We start from the raw sequence: 23102 nt of genomic DNA, 5'->3' as shown, positions 1-23102 counted from the left end.
CAAAAACTTTACTTTTCACTTATAAAACACTATAATGTTATTTTTATTTTATAGGTGAAGAAATTAAAATAGGGATAACACTGGAAAAGTAGGAAGAATTATGCTGCATACATATATACCTTAGAAGAATAAATTCTTTTTTTTTTTTATCCTCACCAGAGGACATTTTTCCATTTTTTATTCAGGTAGAGTGGGAGGGAGGGAGAGGAACAGAGAGAGAGAGAAACATCGATGTGAAAGGAACACATCGAGCGGCTGCCACCCACACAACCGACCAGGGACGGGGACAAACTGCAACTGAGGTATGCGCCCTTAGCGGGATCCGAACCCGGGTCTCTCAGGACCGCAGGCTGACGCTCTAACCGCTGACCCAAACCAGCCAGGGCTAGAAGAATAAATTCTTAAAGAATTCTTTAAAAATTTTTACAATCACAAAAATAGTCAAAACACAATTAGGATTCAAATAACCTTCAAAATTGTTTAATCCTTTTACTTACCACTAAAGTAAATCTAACAACTTGAATTCAAGCAAACTAGACTTTTATTCATTTTTAAAATAAGTAACTAAATCAAATTTTACCTGGGGATGTACTTATTCATGATAGCATAAAAGCAGTTATATAAATCGCTGCGTGGCAGTTGAAGATGCACCAGTGGTTTGAGTAGATGTATCCAGCTAAGGGACATGCTATATTCAATGTTACGTGATTTACAATAAAAGGTAATTACAGATTCAATATCCAAAAGTAATTCTGCTGCCTTCTCTTCTGGCACTGAAAGCTGGTCTAGAAAATAAGTGTCAAAATAAAGTTAGCAAGGGCCTGTTTCAGGCTCAGCTATTGGACATAACATTATTTACAAACATATAATACTATGTGAGTACATGTAGAGCATGACAACACTCCATAAAAGCACTTTTTTTCCTTATACTTACAAATATTTACTAGATGTTCAATATTTACTAACTTAATAATATCTGACCTATACATAGATTAAATAAGAATGAACCATCTGAAGTAGGAGAGTAGGAAAGACCATCATAACCCATATTTCTGGAAAGCAAAAAAATTACTTTCTAAACACCAGACTATCACCTACCTTGTGATGGACAGCTAACACTATAGCTCTGCCAAGGGCAGGGAATGTAATTCATTCTCTACCCCATATTCCCTTTCCTTTGCCCACACCAGCAATGTTTCCTATGTGATCAGTAAGCAAAAGCATACTCAATCAATAATTTAACTAAAATATAATGGAAAGAGAAAAAAAAGACACCAATGGACTATAGATTAATTTAAAAAAGGAAATATAAACTAAATTAACTTAATCTTTAAGACCTCATGGGGTGACTGAAAACCTATTCCACCATGATTTAGTTTTTCCATATTAGATCACAACCTATGATTTACAGATAAACTTTTGGAAGACAGTCTTCTTTAATTCAGGACTATATACAATTATATAGATATTATCAATTATACAAAAAAATTTAAGACTACAACAAAACTGTAAAGATACTTGAAGAACTGAACATATGATGTAAACGAACACTAAAAACTGGGCTCTCTTTCTTAAAATAGTAGACATTATTTCACAAGAAAAATTCTAAAGCTATTTACTAGCCCTTTATAAATTCAACATATCCCAAATTATAACAAGACACCAAAGAATGATTCCTCCACAAAATTATTATTTCTAAAATTTTGTACTGTTTGAAAATAATTATTAAACTTACCAATAAACTCTACACAATCTTTGTGAATAATGTTCTGTTCTGGCAGGTCTAAAAGACCATCCCATGATGCCAAACTATCACCTTTTCCTGCAACATTTAGAGCAATCTGGGAAAAAGAAAAAAAAAAGCAACTAGCTTCATATATTACTTCCCATCCTTGGAAAGATGCTGTGACAATGCCAAGGCCTGAATTTAAGAATAATAATAAATATTTCAAAGTAATGTATCTACACTCAACCAAATGTGAGCCCTTAATCATATCACAATGAAACAACATAATTATCTTAAATCTTCCTAAATGAAATTATACTACTCCATGTTAATACAGTGAATAGAATTACATAAAATATGTGCATAGCCCTGGCCGGTTTGGCTCAGCGGTTAGAGCGTCGGCCTGCGGTCCTGAGAGACCTGGGTTTGGTTCCCGCTAAGGGCACGTACCTCGGTTGCAGTTTGTCCCCGGCCCTGGTCGGTCGTGCGGGTGGCAGCCACTCGATGTGTTCCTTTCACGTCGATGTTTCTCTCTCTCTCTCTGTTCCTCTCTCTCCCTCCCACTCTATCTGAACAAAAAAATGGGAAAATGTCCTCGGGTGAGGATTTAAAAAAAAAATATATATATATGTGCATAGTTAATATATCTTAATCAAACATCATCAATGCTATATAGAATGAATGTTTATGTCACATACACACCACACCCCACAATGTACATGTTGAAATCTTAATCTTCAATGTGGATTTGTGGTATCTGGAGGTGGGGTCCTTTTGGAGGTGATTAGGTCATGAAGGTAGATCCCTCATAAATGGAATTAATGTTCTTATAAAAAAGACCCCAGAGAGCTCCCTTTTCCCTTAATCCATGAGAGAACACATTAAGGAATTATTATTCTTTCAAGTTTAATGGTATTATGGTTATTTTTAAAGTTTTTATCTTATAGACTTTCATGCTAAAGTATTTTAGTGTGTTAGCAAGGGTTTGTTTTGAAATAATTCAGTGAGTTATTTAATTCAGTGTGGGGAGGAAAGGACTGGGACACTAATCAAACAAGACTGACCAAATGTAGATAACAGTTCAAGCTAAGTGATAAGACTCTCATTATACAAGTTTCTCAACTTTTGTGTTTTAAGTTTCTGTGATAAAACATTTAGAATGCTATGTACAGTTATAATTCCATTTCTCTTACATATATATGAGCAAAGGTAAAAAAAAGTAAAAAGATATACACCAAGACATTATGTGTTTTACCTACAGGTGATATATAACATGATTTTTATCTTATCCTTTGCTAATGTTTTAACATAAATATTTCTATTGTAATCATAATAAAATCTTAATTTGAAATTTAAAAAATTACAATATTCATGCACTGAAAAATAGTCAAAGAAGAAAATAATGAAGGAAAATCTTTTGTAATTCCAACACTCAAAGACCTATTTTCCTTTTCCCCTTCTTCATAAACATCATTTCTTATGACTGCAAAAGAAAACATTACCTTTCAAAATTTAAATTATTAAATATTCTGAACATTACACAAACAGAGATTTTAGTAAGTTGCTGTCTGATAAATTTTCTACATGTGGCATGCCCATAGGATAATAGTCTTCTACATCTAAGACAACTGAAAACAAAAATTCTCAAATATTATTCTTAAGTGATCATATTTCATTTGTTTAGTTTCCATTTACCTTCCAGACTTTGGCCCTCAGATCGGCAGGCAGTGGTCTCCCTTGAATTATATTTCTCAAAGTTTCAAGATCACAACCTCCTGCTTCCAGAGCTTCTTCAAGATCTTTTTCCCTAAAAAAACAAGTCCTGTTTATTGAGATATGTTAATTCTTATTTTTTCTTTTTGCAGATTTATTTATAAGCATGGCCTGTTAAAGGCTGCATCTAAGATAAAAACATTGCAGCCAAAATGCGATGCCAAGGCAAACACACAGCATTTACTCTTAATTTGCATTTAATTCCAACAATCTTAGTTATCTGTCTTCTAAGATTAAAGAAATTTAAAAAGAGAAGAAAGGGCAAGCTGGCTGACAGCACTGAGAAGTCATATTAATAGTGCTATTCATGGTAGTAGTAATGACTAACAAAACATTTCACATGTGTGTTTTATTTTTCTTTCATTTTCACAATAACCCTATGAAGTCAGTTACATCACTGGCCCCAGTTTACAGACACAAAAATTAAGGCAAAGATGGGTTATGTAGCTTGTGGTCACACACCTAGTAAAGAGTTGAGCCAGGATTCAAATTTTAACAGAATGTATGATCTTAACATTATGGTAAGCAATGGAAAAGAAGGAAGAAAAAAAATTCAGTGAGGAATTCAAAGAACTGCAGTATGAAGAGGGATACTTAGTACATACTATACAGATATATGCCTGGTTTACAGGGAGTATTCAATAAATGTTAGAGAAACAACAAAGGCTCCAATGGCACCACTATATTACACAGTAAAGCAAAATAACACCACATTAAATAAATCAATAAGCAGTTATGTTCAGACTACTATGTTTAGGACAAAAGTATGAAATACGTTTTATGTTCATTTGCATATGGTTAAAATAATAATTTTAAAAACTTTCACAAAGGTATGAATTGGTTTTAGCCAACAAATAACCACTTAAAATAACTAATTTCTTCGGAATTCTCTAAAGCTGAAGTTTCAGTCATTATAATTTTAGTATACAATACGTAAGAAATCTATACAAATAAAAATCCACAATTTCTAAAATTCCTTAAGCAGCCTGAAAGGCAGAGCATCCCACCAGAATCAGAATTTTGTTACTTTTGTCATTTTGAAGAAAATAAATTATTCCCATTCCACATTCTCTCAATAAGGTGATGTAAATCTCCCTCCTATTGATAGGATTCCAGAAATATCAGTTTAAATGTATACATTTCCCGAAGTGTTGCCCTCTTAAGGTAAAAAATTTAAATGAAAACTCAGTCACTTGGGATTATATTCAATAGAAAAGCAGAGATCAAATTTGAAAGGTTTCTTAACAAAGGTACTATAAATTCATACGAACAAAAAGATAACTTGTAACCACACAAGGAACATTTTGTTCTTTTGCTATATGGTCACCAAAAGTGTTGGATGGGAAAGTGAGGGGAAGAGATTTCAAATCTACTGCTGAGAAACACTTCAGGCCTAAGATGATAAAAACTGGGGTTTACCTATTCATTCTATGTTAGTCAAAATTCATAAGAGAGCATGTTAGAATTTGAAGGAGTATCTGTAACCATGAAATAAAGAAAATGTAATAGAATCTTTGAATATCATATTTTAAATGATTAAATGTGTACATAAACTGACAACACCATTTAATGAGATGAAATTCTTTTACCAAATAAATGAAGAACTAGAATTTTTCCATTTTACAGTGCAAAATCCTTGGTTTCTTTTTGAAATAACTTTACCAAATCCCTTACTACTTCAGACAACAAAATCAGTATTTTGGGGCAAAATGCCTAATGCGCAACATACTTTTTAAATCATAACAATGTATGAGCAAGCACGTCTCTGCTGATACAGCCACTGCTGGATTCTTCAATGCTGCCCCCAGGGAACCACAAATACAGTCTCCAGCAGTACAACCATAAATAAGCAAGAAACCAGAAAATGCTCCACCTTAAGTAGCAAAAAGCACTTCTCACAAAGTAAATAATTAAAAGTAACGTTATCTTCTGAGCAAGGTGTTCAAAGGTTCAGTTATCAGAACTTCAACATTACAAATGTGCTTGTAAAAAAGCTGAAAATAAGTTAAATACTGTAATTCATAAAAAGATCCAGTCCCTATCACAGAGATAGGAACTCTATTGCACTGAACTCTCACATAGAATATTCCTTTCCCTAAACCAAGTTTTCTTCTATGTACTTTTGAACAAGCAATACCTAACATTCAAAAGAACACGTGTGGTGGAGTATGATTGGGTGAGTTGTGGCTTTTAAGTCTTCTTTGGTTTTGGCAGCTTCTTAACTGACCTTACAAACTAAAGGTTGCTAGAAGTATATGGGACATTCATTCAGGTATTAGATAAAATACAAAAGTACAGGCCTTGTCTGTCTACTGTAGTAAGTATAAAAAGGAAGTAATTGTCTCCTCTGCTCAGAAGGTTCAGAACAGAGCATATCCAAAGTTCTGGGGTTGTAAAAAAGCAGAAATGCACCTCTTCCTGGCTCTGTGACATTGGAACTATAACATATGTTAGTATAATACTATAGGTTACGGTCAATGATCTATAAATGATGTATTTTCAAAACCTAAATAAAACATAACAGACTTTCTCTTCATCTGATCTCTCGTAGCAAACGCACTGTAACTCAAAATGCTTTACAACTACAGCAAGGCTGTGAGTAAATTTACATTAAATTAGTTTAATGTTTATATTCAAGCTAGCAACTGCATTAGGTTTTTCTTCTTCACTCAAATGTTCAGTAACTTCTAGCATGGAAGGGAGAAAGGGGGACAGGAAGGGGATGGGATATGAATGTTCAAGCACTACCAAAATAAATATTCATTCTAAATGCTTCTAGGATTAACGAATTCAATTAGAAATTTTGTAATTATTTTATGAATAAGCCATATTGAATCATATTTAAAATTATAATTTTAAAAGCCACAAGATTATATTTTTGTGCTCCTAAAATTTAAAAAGTTACAGAAAACCTGTCACTAAGAAAAAATAACTATGTATAACACTTTTTTCTAAATTGTTTTTCTCCTAATCATGTTCTAAAAACTTATTTTCCCAATAATTTCAAAATTTATGAAAACTATACCACTCCAAACAAGAGATGAAAACAAGACTTGGTTCATCTCCTAAAGTTTTTTTTTTTGCATGTCTTTCTGCACTTAAACCCATATCTGTTATAAGCCTTCTCCATTCTTCCCCACATTGCTGCCAGCCCTTGGCAACCACTGATTTTTTTTTTTTCCTGTCTCTACACATTTACCTATTCTGCACATTTTGTATAGGTAATCATATATATGTGGTCTTTGTGCCTGGTTACCATGTTTTAAAGGGCTTATCTGCGTTGTAGCATGCATGTATCAGTACATACTTTTTATTGCCAACTGCTACTCCACTCTCTATATTTACTATAACTGATTTATCCAGTCATCAGTTAATAAACATTTAAGTTGTTTCAACTTTGATTATTATGAGTGTCTCTTAATTTTGGATATAAATATTAATAGTTCAACTGGTTAAGTGTATATACTAATATATATGTTTGTTTATTAATTACATATTCTTCCTAAGAAGGTCTAGAAGAATTTAAAAATCAAGTCAATAAAACTTCACACCCATTAGGATGGCTATTACAAAAACAAAACAAAACCAGAAAATGAGAGCTGGCAAGGATGTGAAGAAAGTGGAACCCTGTGCACTGTTGGTGGGAATGTAAAATGGTGTAGCCAGTATGGAAAACAATATGGCTATTCTTCAAACATTTAAAAAATAGAATTACCATATGATCCAGCAATTCAACTTCTGGGTGTATACCTAAAAGAAGTAAAAGCAGAAACTCAAATAGATAATTGTACACCCATGTTCACAGCAGCATTATTCAGAATAGCTAAAGCTGGAAGTTACCTAAATATCCTTCAATGATTAAACAAAATGGGGCATATACATAAACAATGGAATATTATTCAGCCTTAGAAAGGAAGAAAATTGTGACACATGCTACAATATGAACGAGTCTTGAGAAAATTATACTAAGTAAAATAAAGCAGTCACAAAATGAGAAATACTGTACACTTCCACTTATATGATGTATCTAGAAAAGTCTGAGAGACAGAAAGTGGATGCCAGGGACTGGAGGCGGGGGAAGGGGGATGAGGAGTTAGTCTTTAATGGGTACTCAGTTTCAGACTTATAAAATGAGAAGAGTTCTAGAGATTGATTGCACAACAATGGGCATATACTTTACATCACTGAACTGTACACTTAAAAATGATTAACATAATGAGTTTTATATGTACTTTACAATTTTAAAAAACAACTCTATTCAATATATCATAAAAGTTCATGAATTCAGGCTTTAAAGTCAGACCTGAGATCCATTATTGGCCCAACTCAATAGCCACAGGATCTTAAGCAAGTTACATAAATAGAAACATAGTACCTACCTTATACAGTTGTTTGATGCTTCAATAAATTTCTGAACACAAGTCACTAGTGCAATACTTGGTACACGATTCTTCAATGAGCAGAAGCCATGAAAATGACTACGCTTAATATTTCTGGACAATAGCTAACTTATAAAAAAAATGACCTTTTTCTTATTGTAACATAATAATTTAAAAAAATTTGGCCAGCCCTGGCCAGTTTGGCTCAGTGGTTAGAGCGTCGGCCTGCGGTCCGGAGAGACACGGGTTCGGTTCCCGCTAAGGGCACATACTTCGGTTGCAGTTTGTCCCCGGCCCTGGTTGGTCGTGCGGGTGGCAGCCACTCGATGTGTCCCCTCACGTCGATGTTTCTCTCTCTCTCTCTCCCTTCCTCTCTCTCCCTCCCACTCTATCTGTACAAAAATGGAAAAATATCCTCGGGTGAGGATAAAAAAAAATAAAAAATAAAAAAATTTGGCCAATGTATAAAAAAATTTTTAAACCAACCACAATTTCGCTTCCATGAGAGAACCACTGTTCACATTCAGTGGATTAGTTTTCAGTTCTTCAAAGATATGTATGTGTGTAAATATGTGTATGGGGGTACATAGAAATATATATATAACAAAACTGAATTATACTAAATATATTTTATACCCTGAAGGATTCACTTATTTATATTTTTCGAAAAAATTATGAACTTTTCTGAGTCATTCAATACTCTTTAAAAATTCAGATTTTTAATGGCTGAGTAATTGATTTGGCTATTCCTCTACTGCTTGGTATCTAGGTACTTTCTAAATTTTCCTTGTATTAATCTTTCCCACTTATCCTTAGCATAAATTCCCTCAAGCATTATTCAATATTTAATAAATATATTTTAATGCTAAAAGTAATGCAGGCATAAAATATTTAGAATTATGGTAGTATCCATTAGTACAAAAACCAAAATTGTGGCAAGTGACTAATCTGAAAAATGAGATAGGAATAAGACTTTCACGTCTCACATAGCATCATTATCTAAATTTAGATAATGACAATTGCCCAGCTCTGTGAAAATACTAAAATCACTGAACTGTACATTTTAAATGGATGAATTTTATGATACAAGAATTATATCTTCATTAAAAATGTTACCAAAATAAGCAACTCTTCAGAAAAAGTTTAGGAACTCTTTAATTTAGACCTTAAGAGGAAGCTACTGTATCAAACCTTCACTATCATACAATGAAGGGAGTATTATACAACACTATGAACGGTCCAAACCACACCTTTATGTTGTTGAGGAGTTAAGAGCTTGTATTGCCTCTTTAAGTTCTCAAACTGATTAGCAATGCATGTTAACTACCCTTGTGGGAAAAGAACAGACGCCTAAACAGTTGCTATGGCAACTCAATAGCAAAAGCACCAAGGAATTAAGAATATAAAAGGCTTAGAGGCAAAGTGTTGTAGAAAAAACAGTATAAAATTCAAAATCAGAAAATGTGACATCAGACTCCACACACTTAACAGCTAGTTGTATGACCTGGGATACAAACTCAGTTTCTTCATCTATAAATTGAGGATCGTATCAGATACCAGCTAATCAAAAGAGGTGGAGAGGATTCACACAGAATACAAATTATCTTGTTTTACAAAAATATCTCTCCAAGTCCTCTTTCCATTCCATCTCAATGCCTACAGCTTGCCTGAATCTGTCGTTTTCAACTTTCTTTTTCAGGACAGTCTCCTGAAAAGACATGGAAGCCTTCACTGTTTTCCAAAGGAGAACAGTGTCAAACTGTGAGTTACTGTTCATATGAACCATTTCTGGGTATATGTGACACAAATCCTGAGAGACATATAAAACAACAATAAATTGTAGAAAATACTAAAATTATAGGACAAGAGAAAACATGAGTATAGGGATTCTAAGACACTTCATTTAGTCAAGAATAAATCTTTAAAGACAAAATTAGTACTCAAGACATATTTTTTTAAAGATAGCAAGTTATTTTTAAGTTTTTTTCTTTATTGGTTTTAGAGAGAGAGGAAGGGAGAGGGAGAGAGAGATAGAAACACTGATGAGAGAGAACATCGACTGGCTGCCTCCTGCATGCCCCCCAATGGGGATTTGGCCCAGAACCTAGGCATGTGCCCTGACTGGGAATCGAACCAGCAACCTCTTGGTGTGTAGGTCGATACTCAACCACTGAGCCACACTGGCCACTGTGTGAGTTTTTTTTTTAAATAATAAAACAGCCCTACAGCCCTGGCAGGGTTTTCTCAGTGGTTAGAGCGTCAGCCTGCGGTCCAGAGAGACCCAGGGTTCAGTTTCCACTAGGGGCACGTGTCTTGGTTGCAGTTTGTCCCTGGCCCTGGTTGGTTGTGCGGGTGGCAGCCGCTCAATGTGTCCCTTTCACATCGATGTTTCTCTATCTCTCTCTTCTTCTCTCTCCCTCCCACTCTGTCTGAACAACAACAACAAAAACAGCCCTACAATTAAGCAATTAGCAATAATCCCCAGAAATTTATTAGATGGTCTCTGTATGACTTCCCATAGCCTCTTCAACTTCAGAATAGCACTCACACCTAAGAATATTGAGATAAATTTCTAAAACACTTGAAATAGGATGTTTTCTGGATTAGGAAAAAAGTTTTTTAATTCCTGAAGCCTCTTAGGCTATCAAGTAAGCTAAGTCAACTTTACCAGTTTTCAGAAAATTTTAAATCCAATCATTTTCTGTAATTGTAAAAACAAACAACAAAAAAAAAAATTGAAAGATTATAAGAGTTCACAAAGACCACTTAGGACCTAGAATACATGTAATCACCTAAACTTAAATGCAGAGTACAGAGAAACTGTAAAGAAAACCCAATCACCATTTTTTTTTTATCCCCACCTGAGGACATTTTTCCATTTTTTGTTCAGATAGAGTGGGAGAGAGAGAGAAACATCGATGTGAAAGGGACACATCAAGTGGTTGCCACCTGCACAACCCAACCAGGGCCGGGGACAAACTGCAACCGAGGTACATTGTGCCCTTAGCAGAAACAGAACCAGGGTCTCTCTGGACTGCAGGCCGACGCTCTAACCGCTGAGCCAAACCGGCCAGAGCCTATCACCGAATTTTTAAAAATTCATTTTGTGTCTTAAAGTGTCAGGTTCGAAGATATTTACTGTTTGATTTTTAAAAAAAATACAAAAGCTGAATTATTAAGGAAATCAACAGAAGCTCAAACGTTGTTATGTAAACATCTTAAACACGTTATTCCTACCGCACAGGATATTGTTCAAACCTCTGTGTCTGCTAGCAGTATTAAACAGAGCCAAGAGACAAAACAGACTCTGAAATCTTCACTGAAAGTATTTCTAGCTTTCAAAAATATAAAGAACACTTCCGGTCAAGATGGCGGCGTAGGTAACCGCGGTATCGCGTCCTCCCACAACTATTTCAAAGTTACAACTAAACTACAGAACAACCATCATTCAAAACCTCCTGAAATCAAGCTGAATGGAAGTCCTACAACTACGGAATTAAAGAAGCAGCTGCGTCCAGACTGGTAGGAGGGCGGAGGGAGAGAGGCAGGTCCCACACCCATGTGTGGCAGATAAAAATCAGGAGGACACCTCAGCTGGAAAGGTCCTCCTTAAGGACTGAGGGTTCCCCGGCCCATACCAAGCACCCCGCTCAGGGTTCCAGTGCCAGGAAGAGAAGTCCCCACAACTTCTGGCTGGAAAAACCAGCAGGAACTGAGGATCAGGGAAGCTGACGCGACTGGAGCCCTAGGCAGCTCCTTAAAGGGCCGGCGCACGGACTTACCGGACTCTCTCCCTCTAAGCTCGGACGGGAGGCAGCTCGAGGGGCACCAGAGACATACAGGGAAGAACTGAGATATTTGGCACTGGAGCGAGGGCTGGAGAGGGGGCTTTCTCCATGACAGACGTGCTGTCAGAGGTCTTTGTTCCTTTGGTGAGCCCTTCCCTGGGGTGGCAGACAGCCACCATATCTGGGACTCCAGCAACTTGGTTCACACTGGTTGCCCCGCCCTGGTGATTCCCTGAGGCCCCGCCCCATCCAACTTTCAGGACGACCCAAGCTCTTGCTTAACCATAGGATTGGCCTGTCTTGGATTCTGCTTCAGGTTTTCCTAAATTCTTTTTTTTTATCCTCACCCGAGGACATTTTTCCACTTTTTATTCAGATAGAATGGGAGGGAGGGTGGGAGAGAGAGAGAGAGACAGAGAGAAACACCGACACAAAAGAGACGACACACCGAGGGGCTGCCACCCGCACAACCAACCAGGGCTGGGGACAAACTGCAACCGAGGCACATGCCCCCAGCGGGAACCGAACCCAGGTCTCTCTGGACCACAGGCTGATGCTCTCAACTGCTGAGCCAAACCGGCCAGGCCAGTTTTACTAAATTCTTTCAAACAAGCAGCATCTGGTCTCAGATAGCCCCATAACTCATCATTAAGTAATATATAAAAACAAACACAGGGAGGCAGCCAAAATGAGGAGACAAAGAAACAGGTCCCAAATGAAAGAACAGAATAAAACCCCAGGAAAAGAACTAAGGGAAATGGAGATAAGCAACGTAACAGATGCTGAGTTCAAAATACTGCTTGCTTATAAGGATGCTCAGTGAACTTAGTGAGGGCCTCAAGAGCACAAAAAAACCAGTCAGAAATGAAGGAGGCACTAACTGAAATAAAGAATAATTTACACAGATTCAATAGTAGAGTAGGTAAAGCCAAGAAGCAAACCATTGACTTGGAATATAAGGAAGCAAAAAACGCCCAATCAGAACAGCAGAAAGAAAAAAGAATTCCAAAAAATGAGGATAATGTAAGGAGCCTCTGGGACAACTTCAAGCGTGCCAACATTCCCATCTTGGGGGTGCCAGAAGGAGAACAGAGAGAACAAGAAAGTGAAACCTATTTGAAACAATAATGGCAGAAAACTTCCCTAACTTGGTGAAGGAAACAGACATACAAGCCCAGGAAGCACAGACAGTCCAAAACAAGATGAACCCCCAAGAGGCCCACACCAAGACACATCATCATCAAAATGCAAAAGGTTCAAGACAAAGAGAGAATCTTAAAAGCAGCAAGAGAAAACCAGTTAGTTACCTACAAGGGAGTTCCCATAAGACTGTCAGCTGATTTCTCAAAAGAAACTTTGCAGGCCAGAAGAGAGTGGCAAGAAATATTCAGAGTGATGAAAAGCAAGAACCTACAGCCAAGATGACTCTATCCTGCAAAGCTGTCATTTAGAATCGATGGCTGTATAAAGAGTTTCCCAGACAGAAAAAGTTAAAGGAGTTCGTCACCACCAAACCATTATTATATGAAATATTGAAGGGTCTTTTTGAAGAAAAAGATAATATATATGAACAAACAAAATGGCAATGAATACATATCTATCGACAATTGAATCTACAAACAAAATGAACAGGCAGAACAGAAACATTCTCGTAGATACAGAGAACATTCTGTTGGTTGCTAGATGGGAGGGGGGTTGGGGGAATGGGTGAAAAAGGTGAAGAGATTAAGAAGTACAAATTGGTTGCCAGACTGACAAACCTCAAAGGGAAGGGGGTTGCGGGGTGGGAAGAAATAAACCAAAGAACTTACATGCATAACCAATGGACACAGACAACAGTATGGGAAAAGGCAGGAGGGGGGTAGGAGTGGGGAGGAGGGGGTCAATGAGGGAAAAATGAGGAACATCTGTAATACATTCAATAATAAATGTTAAATATATATATATGAACAGTATAGCCTGTGATTATTATTCTCTCTTCCTCAAATAGTTCCACTTGTGCTTATTCAAAAGCTCCTGTACGTCACCCAATTCTTTTCAAGAAGTCATCTTTCTCTTTCCCTTTACAGTTCAACTCCCTAAAAACAGTGTTCTCCACTCATCTCCATTACTCTCTCCCTATGAACTGAAACTCACCATTGTTCAACTAAAACAGCTCCAAGAAGTCATTAGTCATCTTTCTCAGTCCTCATCCTCCTTACATACTCTGCAAAATTAGCCTCTTTCCTTAAAATACCCCTTAGTTTCCAGTAATTCTCCTGTACCTCTCTCAAACCTATGCTCTGAATTCTTTGCTTCCCTGACAAAAGCACTTTCCTTCAAACTTTCAATAAATATGTACTGAGCACCTACTACATACTAGCCACTGCATAAGGCACTAGAGATCTAGCAGTGAACAAAAAGTCCATGCTCTCATGTATTTTACATTCTAGCTGACTATTCTAAGGTTTTAGCCCAAGTCCTATTATCTAAAACCCACTGAACAGAGGTGGGAGCAGCTCCTTATGAGGTGTAGTCCATTCATATTTATTTAGAATACATAAACCACTATAAGCACAGATTAACCATGTCTAACCAGATTGTCCCCTGTACATATTATACCCAGGCACAAAGTTCTGATCAATTATTTAAAACTCGAAAATGATCAGCTACTTTAGTTGTAAACACAGCAAATTGTGTAAAAGTGAGTTACAGTGGCAAGTTGCACATGTTGAGTTGTGGTTTCATGACTTACTTTGTGCCATCATATTTCTGGTTATTTCTTAATGCCCAGGTCATGAAACACCAACAACAAAGCTTTGTATGAACTTATTTTGCTACTATTGTTAGCACACTGGTTACAAATGACTACCATATGAAAACTAATTCATTCCTAACTATTCTGTGTGATATTTGGTAGAAATAGAAATAGGACTACTTTGTTATATTAACTTGCACAGTATATATGAATGAAGTTCAATGACGTGTATGTACGTACTGTGCAACTTACTTTTTTAAATTTTATTTTATTCATTTGTTTTTTTATTAACGTTTTAGAGAGAAAAGAGAGGGACAGAGAGATAGAAACATTGATGTGAGGGACAAACATTGATTAGCTGCCTCCTGCACACCCCCTACTTGATCCCCAGATCAAGCCCACAGCCTGGGCATGTGCCCTGACTGGGAATCTAACTGGGACCTTTCGGTCCATGGGAGAATACTCAATCCACTAAGCCACACGGGCTGGGCTGTACGACTTATTTTTAAATACCAATCTCAAACTATCAAAACTTCCTAACAACAGTATGATGGCATATTCAGAAATGACCATGACCATGTGAGAACACAATTTGATCATTGTAAAATCTTGAAGTTATTTGGATTGTTGTCAGAATCAGACATACTTCTTATAACATTTCAACAAGTTGCATATTTGAATGCCAAAGGAAAAAAAAATCCTATTCACTAGCTTTTAAAAAATTAGTGGAACTCTGTATCAAGATTAGATCCACTAAAGCAGCTCTGGTAAAGTCCCTTTTCAAATAACGTAATCCTTTCCAGAGTTTGTGTTTAACCAGGATGCCATGCCAAGTAAAGGTGCTAAACCTAGTTCTCTTGTTCTTGACAAGTCAAACAAACATAACTATAGTATTTCAGCCCTGCAACTGGCAAAGGAAATAGAGATCACAGAATGTTGTTCTGTAAACTACTAAAATTAACTACAAATAGAACAGATGCTTTAAATCTTCATAGACTTATTTTTGATCCATAGTCCCTGTAGATCAAATTGCACCAATGGTGCCCCTTCCTCTGCGAAGAAAAAAAAAAGCTTGGAAGTTTACTGAATGTGTAATGTTGCAATGCATTTGCTGTAAGACTTTACTTACAAAATAGATGAATATATTCTCTACCAAGGAGAAGTTAACTTTAGAGATTGCTCTAAATCCTTTCCTCTTTCATGCTTCCTCAAAATAAAGTTCCTAACACACTGTTCTTTTCTATACACGAGTTGACTTTCTACCACTTTTCATGCAAAAAGTAATGCATCAAGGCGCCCCGCCACCACCACCAAAACAGTAGTTTATATGGAAATTGAAAACAGGTAGTATCCTTTGCCTAAGAATAGAATGAAAACAGCATACATCAACACAAAACAGCACATTTTCTATTACAAATGTCCACTTTATCCAAAATGTAATGAGAAAAGAAACATCAGCAACATTCCTTTTCTTGAAACCATCATTTTGGAAAATTAAGGAATGACTATTGCAAATAAGGTGACAGCACTACGCAACATTTGGACAGTTCTTTCCAAGGATACTTTATCATTGGAGATCATAAATTGGCAAAGTAGATTTGTTTACCTGAATTCCAATCAGTGATAATTTATTTGGTAAAAGAGGATCTCATTTAGTTTCATTTCAGTGACTAAATCTAAATGGAATCTATAATATAAAGCTCAGAAATTTCTGGTATTCAACCATACACCTATATGAGATAAATACATCCGTCTATGTGTCACTTTTATACTTCAAAACAACCATGGGGAAATAACCATCAGGAAATTATTTTAAAAGCCCCTTAATTCTCCATCATCACTGAGTAAAAACAACAGAAAAATTACCGAAATGATAAAGTTATTAACACTATGTATGCTTATATGTTCTCATTAAATTTTACTGTTGTGTTTGCAGTATATAAATAAGTAAATCAAAATAAATTCTAATTCCATTTTTGTTTGAATCATTTTTTTTTTATATGACTATTTTTTTTTTTTTTTTTTATCCTCACCCGAGGACATTTTTCCATCCTTTGTACAGACAGAGTGGGAGGGAGAGAGAGGAAGAGAGAGAGAGGGAAACATCGATGTGAAAGGGACACATCGAGTGGCTGCCACCCGCATGACCAACCAGGGCCGGGGACAAACTGCAACCAAGGTACATGCCCCTAGTGGGAACCGAACCCGGGTCTCTCCGGACCGCAGGCGGACGCTCTAACCGCTGAGCCAAACCGGCCAGGGCTAATTCCATTTTTGTATATGATATACATATAGAATAAATTATATAATGTTATATATTTACATATACTTAATATGTATTATATAAATACATTTAGTTAAATATTAACATACACTAGACACATATATTATCTAAATGTTATATGTAACCAAAATATCTTCTGGTAAAATATCCAATCTCTTTAAGTGATATTTGGCAAGGGATATATGGCATATGAAAACTGAAGAGGTATAAAGCTATAGTATATAATGCTCTGTATCACATCCCACCACATCAATCATGAAGGGTTTATCACCCTAAGCCTGTCCTCTCATCTCTAACAAGGCAACAACAGTAATTCATAACTTCCCTTTCTCACAAAATTGTAACAGGAGCCAAATGAGATGGTATAAATAAGCATTATATAAAGGATAAAGTTCTATACAAATATATAGTATTTTCTTATATCTTCATGCTGAAATTATTAAATACCACGACAGCCATCACTTTTACATAACTGCTTGTAAGAAAAGCATTCCCACCTATCTATGAAATGCTATGTCAGCTTAAGGATAAGGAAAAAAACCTTTAACCTTCACAAAAAAAAGAAAGAAGATTTAAAACAAATGATTCATTACTCATTATTTTCTCAGCTCAGGTCAAAAGGTTAGAGCTTTAAAACAAATACACATTAAATTTCAGGAAATACCTTTCTTTTCATTGACTTTTAACTTACTGCTCTTACAGTTCCACAAGAAACAACTGGCTCTTATGAGCCTAACATAAGGAACTAATTTGTTTTCCATCTGTAATTTTCAATAACTAAAGTCACCTCAAACACTGCTCCATTTTTAAACTGTATAATCCTATTCTATTCTGCTAGAGAATGTAATTTCCAAAAACACCAGTATTTAGATATCTTCAAAAGATATTCACGTATTATTCCAAGAGCTAAAACAATGAAAAAATTGCAGTGCCCAAGCAAGGCAGAACAACATAATTCAGGCTTTAAATCTGTTTCAATTTTTTTTCTAAACAATACTTAGCAGCTTGAATATAACCAGTACTTAATGTTGGCTGAATGAAGTATGAATGAATGCTTTGTCCATAAAAAGTGAGCAATATACCAGCAACTACATAGCTCACAAAAACACTGTTTTTGTGAAATGACAGCTTGGTATGTGCATGTGATTTTACAAAAGTATGTATTCATTCATGCATACATTCAGACAATAAACATTTACTGAGCCACCTGCTATCAGCCACTGCCCTTGAGAAAGAGTTCACTGTCTAAAGAGCAATGATAAACCATGTAATCTGATAAATTCTAGTATAATACATTAGGTGATACACAATAGTAAACCATATATTATAAAGAGAGATAAATTCCTCTGATGAACTCATTCTGAAACATTATCTAGAACCTTGTTAAGTAGAATGTGGTCCATGAACCAGCAAACTGCTGTCACCCAGGTGCTAGTCAGCCAGAAATAAAGAATCTCAGGACCCAAGCAAATCTATTAAATCAGAATCTTCATTTTAACAAGATCCCCAGGTAAACCCAATGCACATTTAAATTTTGAGAAGCAATGATCTGAAAACCAGTAAATAAGTGATATCTCATACTTTTAAGAAGTTCAGGCCCTATCCTGAGCCTTTTTTACAAAGGTATACAGAATTTTAACAAATGTAGCTACCTAGTTTCACAATGAGGAACAAACTGGGATATACCACTAACAACAAAGAAAGAAAATAGGGAATAACTAACAAAAAGCATTCTCAAAATAGGACTGCTGTATGGGACCATTAAACATAGCAACAATCTACCCTTCCAGCCCTAAAGTTCTCACTATTATTACAGAAATGTAACAGTAATTGATTTTCTTAAATGTGATTCCTCTAACTAGGACCACAAATTCCTTGAGGACAGGGATCTAGTTTCATTCTTACATATTTACATTTGTAAACCAGATGACCCTAACTAATTAAGATGAGTTTAGGTTAGGCAATGAGATGTATAACACATTTCAGAAAAATTTCCATTTGAAAAGGTTACAATAAAAATGTGACAGCAGCCCTGGCCGGTTGGAGCCCGAAGACAGAGTCCCGGGTTCAGTTCCCACTAAGGGCACATACCTTGGTTGCAGTTTGTCCCCAGCCCCGGATGGGGTCGTGTGGATGGCAGCCGGTCGATGTGTCTTTCTCACATCCATGTGTCTCTCTCTCTCTCTCTGACTCCCTCCTGCTCTATCTGAAGATAAATGCAAAAATGTCCTCGAGTGAGGATAAAAAAAAAAAAAAAAAAAAAAAGACAGCATTTTTTTTAAAAAAGGGTAAAATCTCCCCATTCTATGACAACCCATCACCAAGCACTCTAAAAGCAGAGGCTTTACTGAACCCTTAGCTCCAAATCCAAAAGTCTCTTCTGACTCTACTCAGACTCACTTCTAGGGGACTGGTGAGTGGAGTCAGTAGAGAAAAAAGAGAAAGATTAGAAGAGAATGGAGGGAGAGCAGAAATCACAGAACACCTCAGGGTTCCTACATTAATGACAATAAAAAGAGCAAAAATAGAAAACTACATGAAAGATACAGCAACGCTAGAAAAGAACAAATGCAACCAACCATTCACTCCATGTTCCTTGCCCCTGTGAACCAGACACATGCTCACAATCAATCCTCCTAACCAAAAACTCCTCGAAGATACCTTAAGTCTAGAAACATTTCCCTCCTGGCCTTCATTCAGCTGCTAAGAGCCAGTTTATGATACAACAATTCATCTTCCAAAACAGCAAACTTCATGAAGTTCTAGTCATTATTTGCCAAACAAGTCAGTTTTCTTGCCTATGTCCTTGCTCATGCTCCATGCAAAGGCCGTTTCCAGCGGTTAATCTAAATGCATTATCGAATGTTAATCACTAGCCATGGGTGGCTATTTAACACTTAAAATGTAGCTAGACCTAACTGAGATAGAGGGTCAATGTAAGATACAATGGATTTTGAAGACTTGGTACAGAAAGATATAACACTATCTAATTGTTTTTTGTAATAATGATTACATGTTAAAATAATTATTTGGATACATTTGATTAAACAAAATAGAAAATTAAAATTAATTTCACCTGGGTTTTTTGTTTTTAATATGTCTATTAGAAAAAATTTAATTACATATGTGGCTTACAGTATATTTGCACTGGACGGCACAGATCTAAGTCCTATTCATTTTTTTTATTTTATTTTCATTTTGATAGACATTTATTCCTTTATTTAGTTGAACAACCTCTACACACAAAATGGATGGTTTGAGATTTCTGAGTGGAAAGGAACTTAGGTCTTAAGAGGTTTTATAAGTCTGCTACATATTTTCTGTAAATCATTTAACTGAGCCTTTTAAGGCCCCTGATGGCTGTGGCCATCATAGAAAAGTAATCCTATTCATTCCTTTTTCTTTTTCTTTGTTGATTTTAGAGAGAGAGTGAGAGGGAGAGAGAGAGATAGAAACGTGGATTAGAGAGACAACATCGATTGGCCGCCTCCTGCATGCTCCCCACTGGGGATCTGGCCCAAAACCTGGGCATATGTCCTGACCAGGAAACAAACCAGGGACCTCTTGGTGCATGGGCCCATGCTCAACCACTGAGCCACACCCGCTGGACCCTACTCATTCTTTAAGGCCCTATTCAAACACCTCTGCTTCCATAAAGCTTTCCCCAATGACTCCAAGTGGAAGTGGTTTCTGTACCCCTGATCTCTCACAACACTTTTATTCACATGACCAAAGAACTAGATCAATTTTACCTTGTTACTGAGCGTAACGGTCAGAGCTCCCCAACCCAAATAAAAGCAAATTGAGGAAAGAAAACTACATCTAGGTCATCATAAATTTTTCTCCTACACAGTGGAGAGTACTTGCACTAAGGTAATGCTTGATGTCGCTGAGAACTGAATTTCTCAAGTACTGTGCTATCTATCCCGTTCAACAATTTCAATTTTTTCTCAGGGATTAAAGTCCATGTGTACAAATGTCCTGTATTATTTTTATACATAATACCAGTAAGCTGTACGCATATAACACGATGAACTGGAAATCTAATATTATCTAAATATGGTCAATACATTCAGATCAATTGGAAAAGTTCGACAAGCCTCTCAAGTTTCCATTTTTTTAAATGGTGTCCCTAAAAATGTATTCTGAAGATCAACTATTTCAACAGTCGGCGCCTTTCCCAAAGATTAACAACACTGGGTAACTAAAGTCTAGCAAAAAAATCACTGATCACTGGAGATCCTGCCCACAAACCCGAATATAAAGCAGGTACACATGCAAACGCTTGGGAGCAGTAAGAGCATGTCCCACATCGCATCCAAAGCTGTGAAGATCGAGCCGCGAGTAAAGTGGTTGGAAGGGAAAAGATGACTTGTGTGAAAGAGATGAACGGTGGAAACTGCTGGAACTCGAAACGAGAAATAAAAACTAAGGGAAAAAAATACTCTCTCAGTTATGTAGGAGGAATCCTCCCTGGGTGTGTCTCTTAACCTCTGAACCCGCAGGCAAAAGTAGCGACGGTCATTTGAGGGGTCTTTTCTTCCAATGGTTTTCTAGTGCCTCGGCCCTGCACCCGCGGAACTTCCTTCCTAAGCCTCCCACTCGAACTCCCCCAGCCAGGCACTCTGGCCAAACGCAGCCCTGACGCCACCCCTCCGGCACATTTTAGAAACTGGTGGACGAAGCGGGAGGACCGAACTGAGGCCCAGCACCTGGACTGCAGACACCGCTCTCCCTTCGATCCGGCCTCAGCCCCCCGGGCATTAGGCTGGATAAGGCAGCTCGGCAGGCAGAGGGGGCGGGGCAGGGCGCTGGACCGGGGAGAGGACGGGTCTTCGCATTCCGTGCCGGCGCCTGCTGGTGCCTCACAGACAGGCAGGGTGGTGAGAAGAGAGAATGGAGGACAGTGAGAATCAGCCCCGAGCTTTCACTTACCAGCGGCCGTCGCTAGACTGTGGCAGTGGCAGGACCTCTTCTCCTTCCGCCATTGCTGTTGACGTCCACGTCACTTTGCCGAAAAGTGGACCCGGCGCCGAGACCGACTCTGAGCTCTAACGTCGTAAAAGGGCCTCGGAAGCCTGGGACTGAGTTTCTGGAGAGGGAAAGAAAGGGAGGAGGCAAGGGACGGGAGGAACGCAACGTCACGACGTCCTGAGGGCCAAAGGCAGCTTTGGGGTAGAAGTCTTGGGGGGGGGGGGGGCTGCTTCTCCAAAAACTACACGTCCCAGGATGCCTCGGGGGCCCCGGGCCAGGCGGAGTGGGCGGAGCCTGGTGAGGCTGGGTGTCCCAGTTGGAAGCCCTTGTGAGCGTCGCTCCTTGGCGTCCGCTTAGCGTCTTCATTCCTTCTTGGCGTGGTACTTAAAGTCAGAGCTGAGAGTCCTAACCAGGGAGGAAGGGAGGTGAGAATGCCACTGGGAAAGTGGAAGTAGGAGAGTAGCCAAGTTCGGTAATTTCCTTCTATAAAAGCTGGATTTAAGGAAAGAGTGGGTTATAAAGAAATGACAAGCCCACCCCTATTTGTGGGGTGCGGTCAAAAGAACAAATGGAGGCCACATACTTTATGTCTGAATATTTAAAAGTTGTTTTGTAAAAAAAGCTAAACAGTAAAGGAAATATGTTCTAGTCTCCCATCTTTATAAATATATTTTCCTAACAGCCTGGAAGGTCAAGTCCAAATTTAGGATTCTTAAATCTTGGAACTCCAAGCAGGGAAAGCTGCCCATGTTTCTTCTCATCCCACCCTCCTTCCCCTTCACTCCACACAGACGGACTCCTTGGCCTCCTCCATATCCAAGATGTTCCACACCAGCATCACCACCAAAAGCTTTTGGTCTCTCCTTGACCATTGGTAGGCCTGGGGTGGGCACAGGCTCTGGAGGATGGACCTTGGGAAATGCTTATGCAAGCCCTGGAACCAAGCAGAGCTACGTGTAACAATATGAGTAAATCTAAATGAGTAACGTTAAATGAATTGCAGAAGGATAGGTAATATGTCATTTATATTTGGCATTAAAAATAGACAAGACAGCCCAGCCAGTGTTGCTCAGTGGATTGAGTGTTGTCCCATGGACTGAGAGGTCTGTGCTTGATTTCCAGATTCCCAGTCAGGACACATGCTGGGGTTGTGGCTCCATCACCAGTAGGGGTTGTGCAGGAGGCAGCCAATCATTGTATCTCTCTCACACTGATGTTTCTATCTCTCTCTCTAAAAACTCAGTAAAAACATTTTTAAAATGTACAAGACAATATATTGTTTATGAATAGATATATGTATGCTTTTAAACAATGCAGGGGAATGATGTATCAGAATGACAGTTCTCAAAGACAAACACCACCAGACATTACTTAAAGCAGTAAAGACATTTCATTCAGAAACTACTGACAATAGGGGAAAGAGATGAGCTCTATTCCGATT

The 23102-nt window shown here is 37.6% G+C and overlaps 1 protein-coding gene across 2 annotated transcripts in view; it reads right to left on the bottom strand.

Moving 5' to 3' along the window:
* Positions 1–21829, bottom strand: part of TBC1D23 (TBC1 domain family member 23) — a 69175-nt gene extending 47346 nt beyond the window's left edge. Inside the window, exons 1-4 of one of the 2 annotated variants that reach the window (XM_036242731.1) lie at positions 21623–21829; positions 3422–3533; positions 1736–1841; positions 581–785 (exon numbers count right to left, since the gene is read on the bottom strand). In XM_036242731.1, coding sequence (XP_036098624.1) covers positions 581–785; positions 1736–1841; positions 3422–3533; positions 21623–21675 — 476 coding nt within the window. In that variant the 5' untranslated portion in view covers positions 21676–21829. The remainder of the gene's footprint in view (positions 1–580; positions 786–1735; positions 1842–3421; positions 3534–21622) is intronic. The other variant, XM_036242732.1, reaches the window with a different exon arrangement.
* Between the last annotated feature and the right edge of the window lie 1273 nt (positions 21830–23102).

Source organism: Molossus molossus, unplaced genomic scaffold, assembly GCF_014108415.1.
Source record: "Molossus molossus isolate mMolMol1 unplaced genomic scaffold, mMolMol1.p scaffold_m16_p_5, whole genome shotgun sequence".
Classification (NCBI taxonomy): Eukaryota; Metazoa; Chordata; class Mammalia; order Chiroptera; family Molossidae; genus Molossus; species Molossus molossus.
This window is presented reverse-complemented; position numbering and strand designations above follow the sequence as displayed.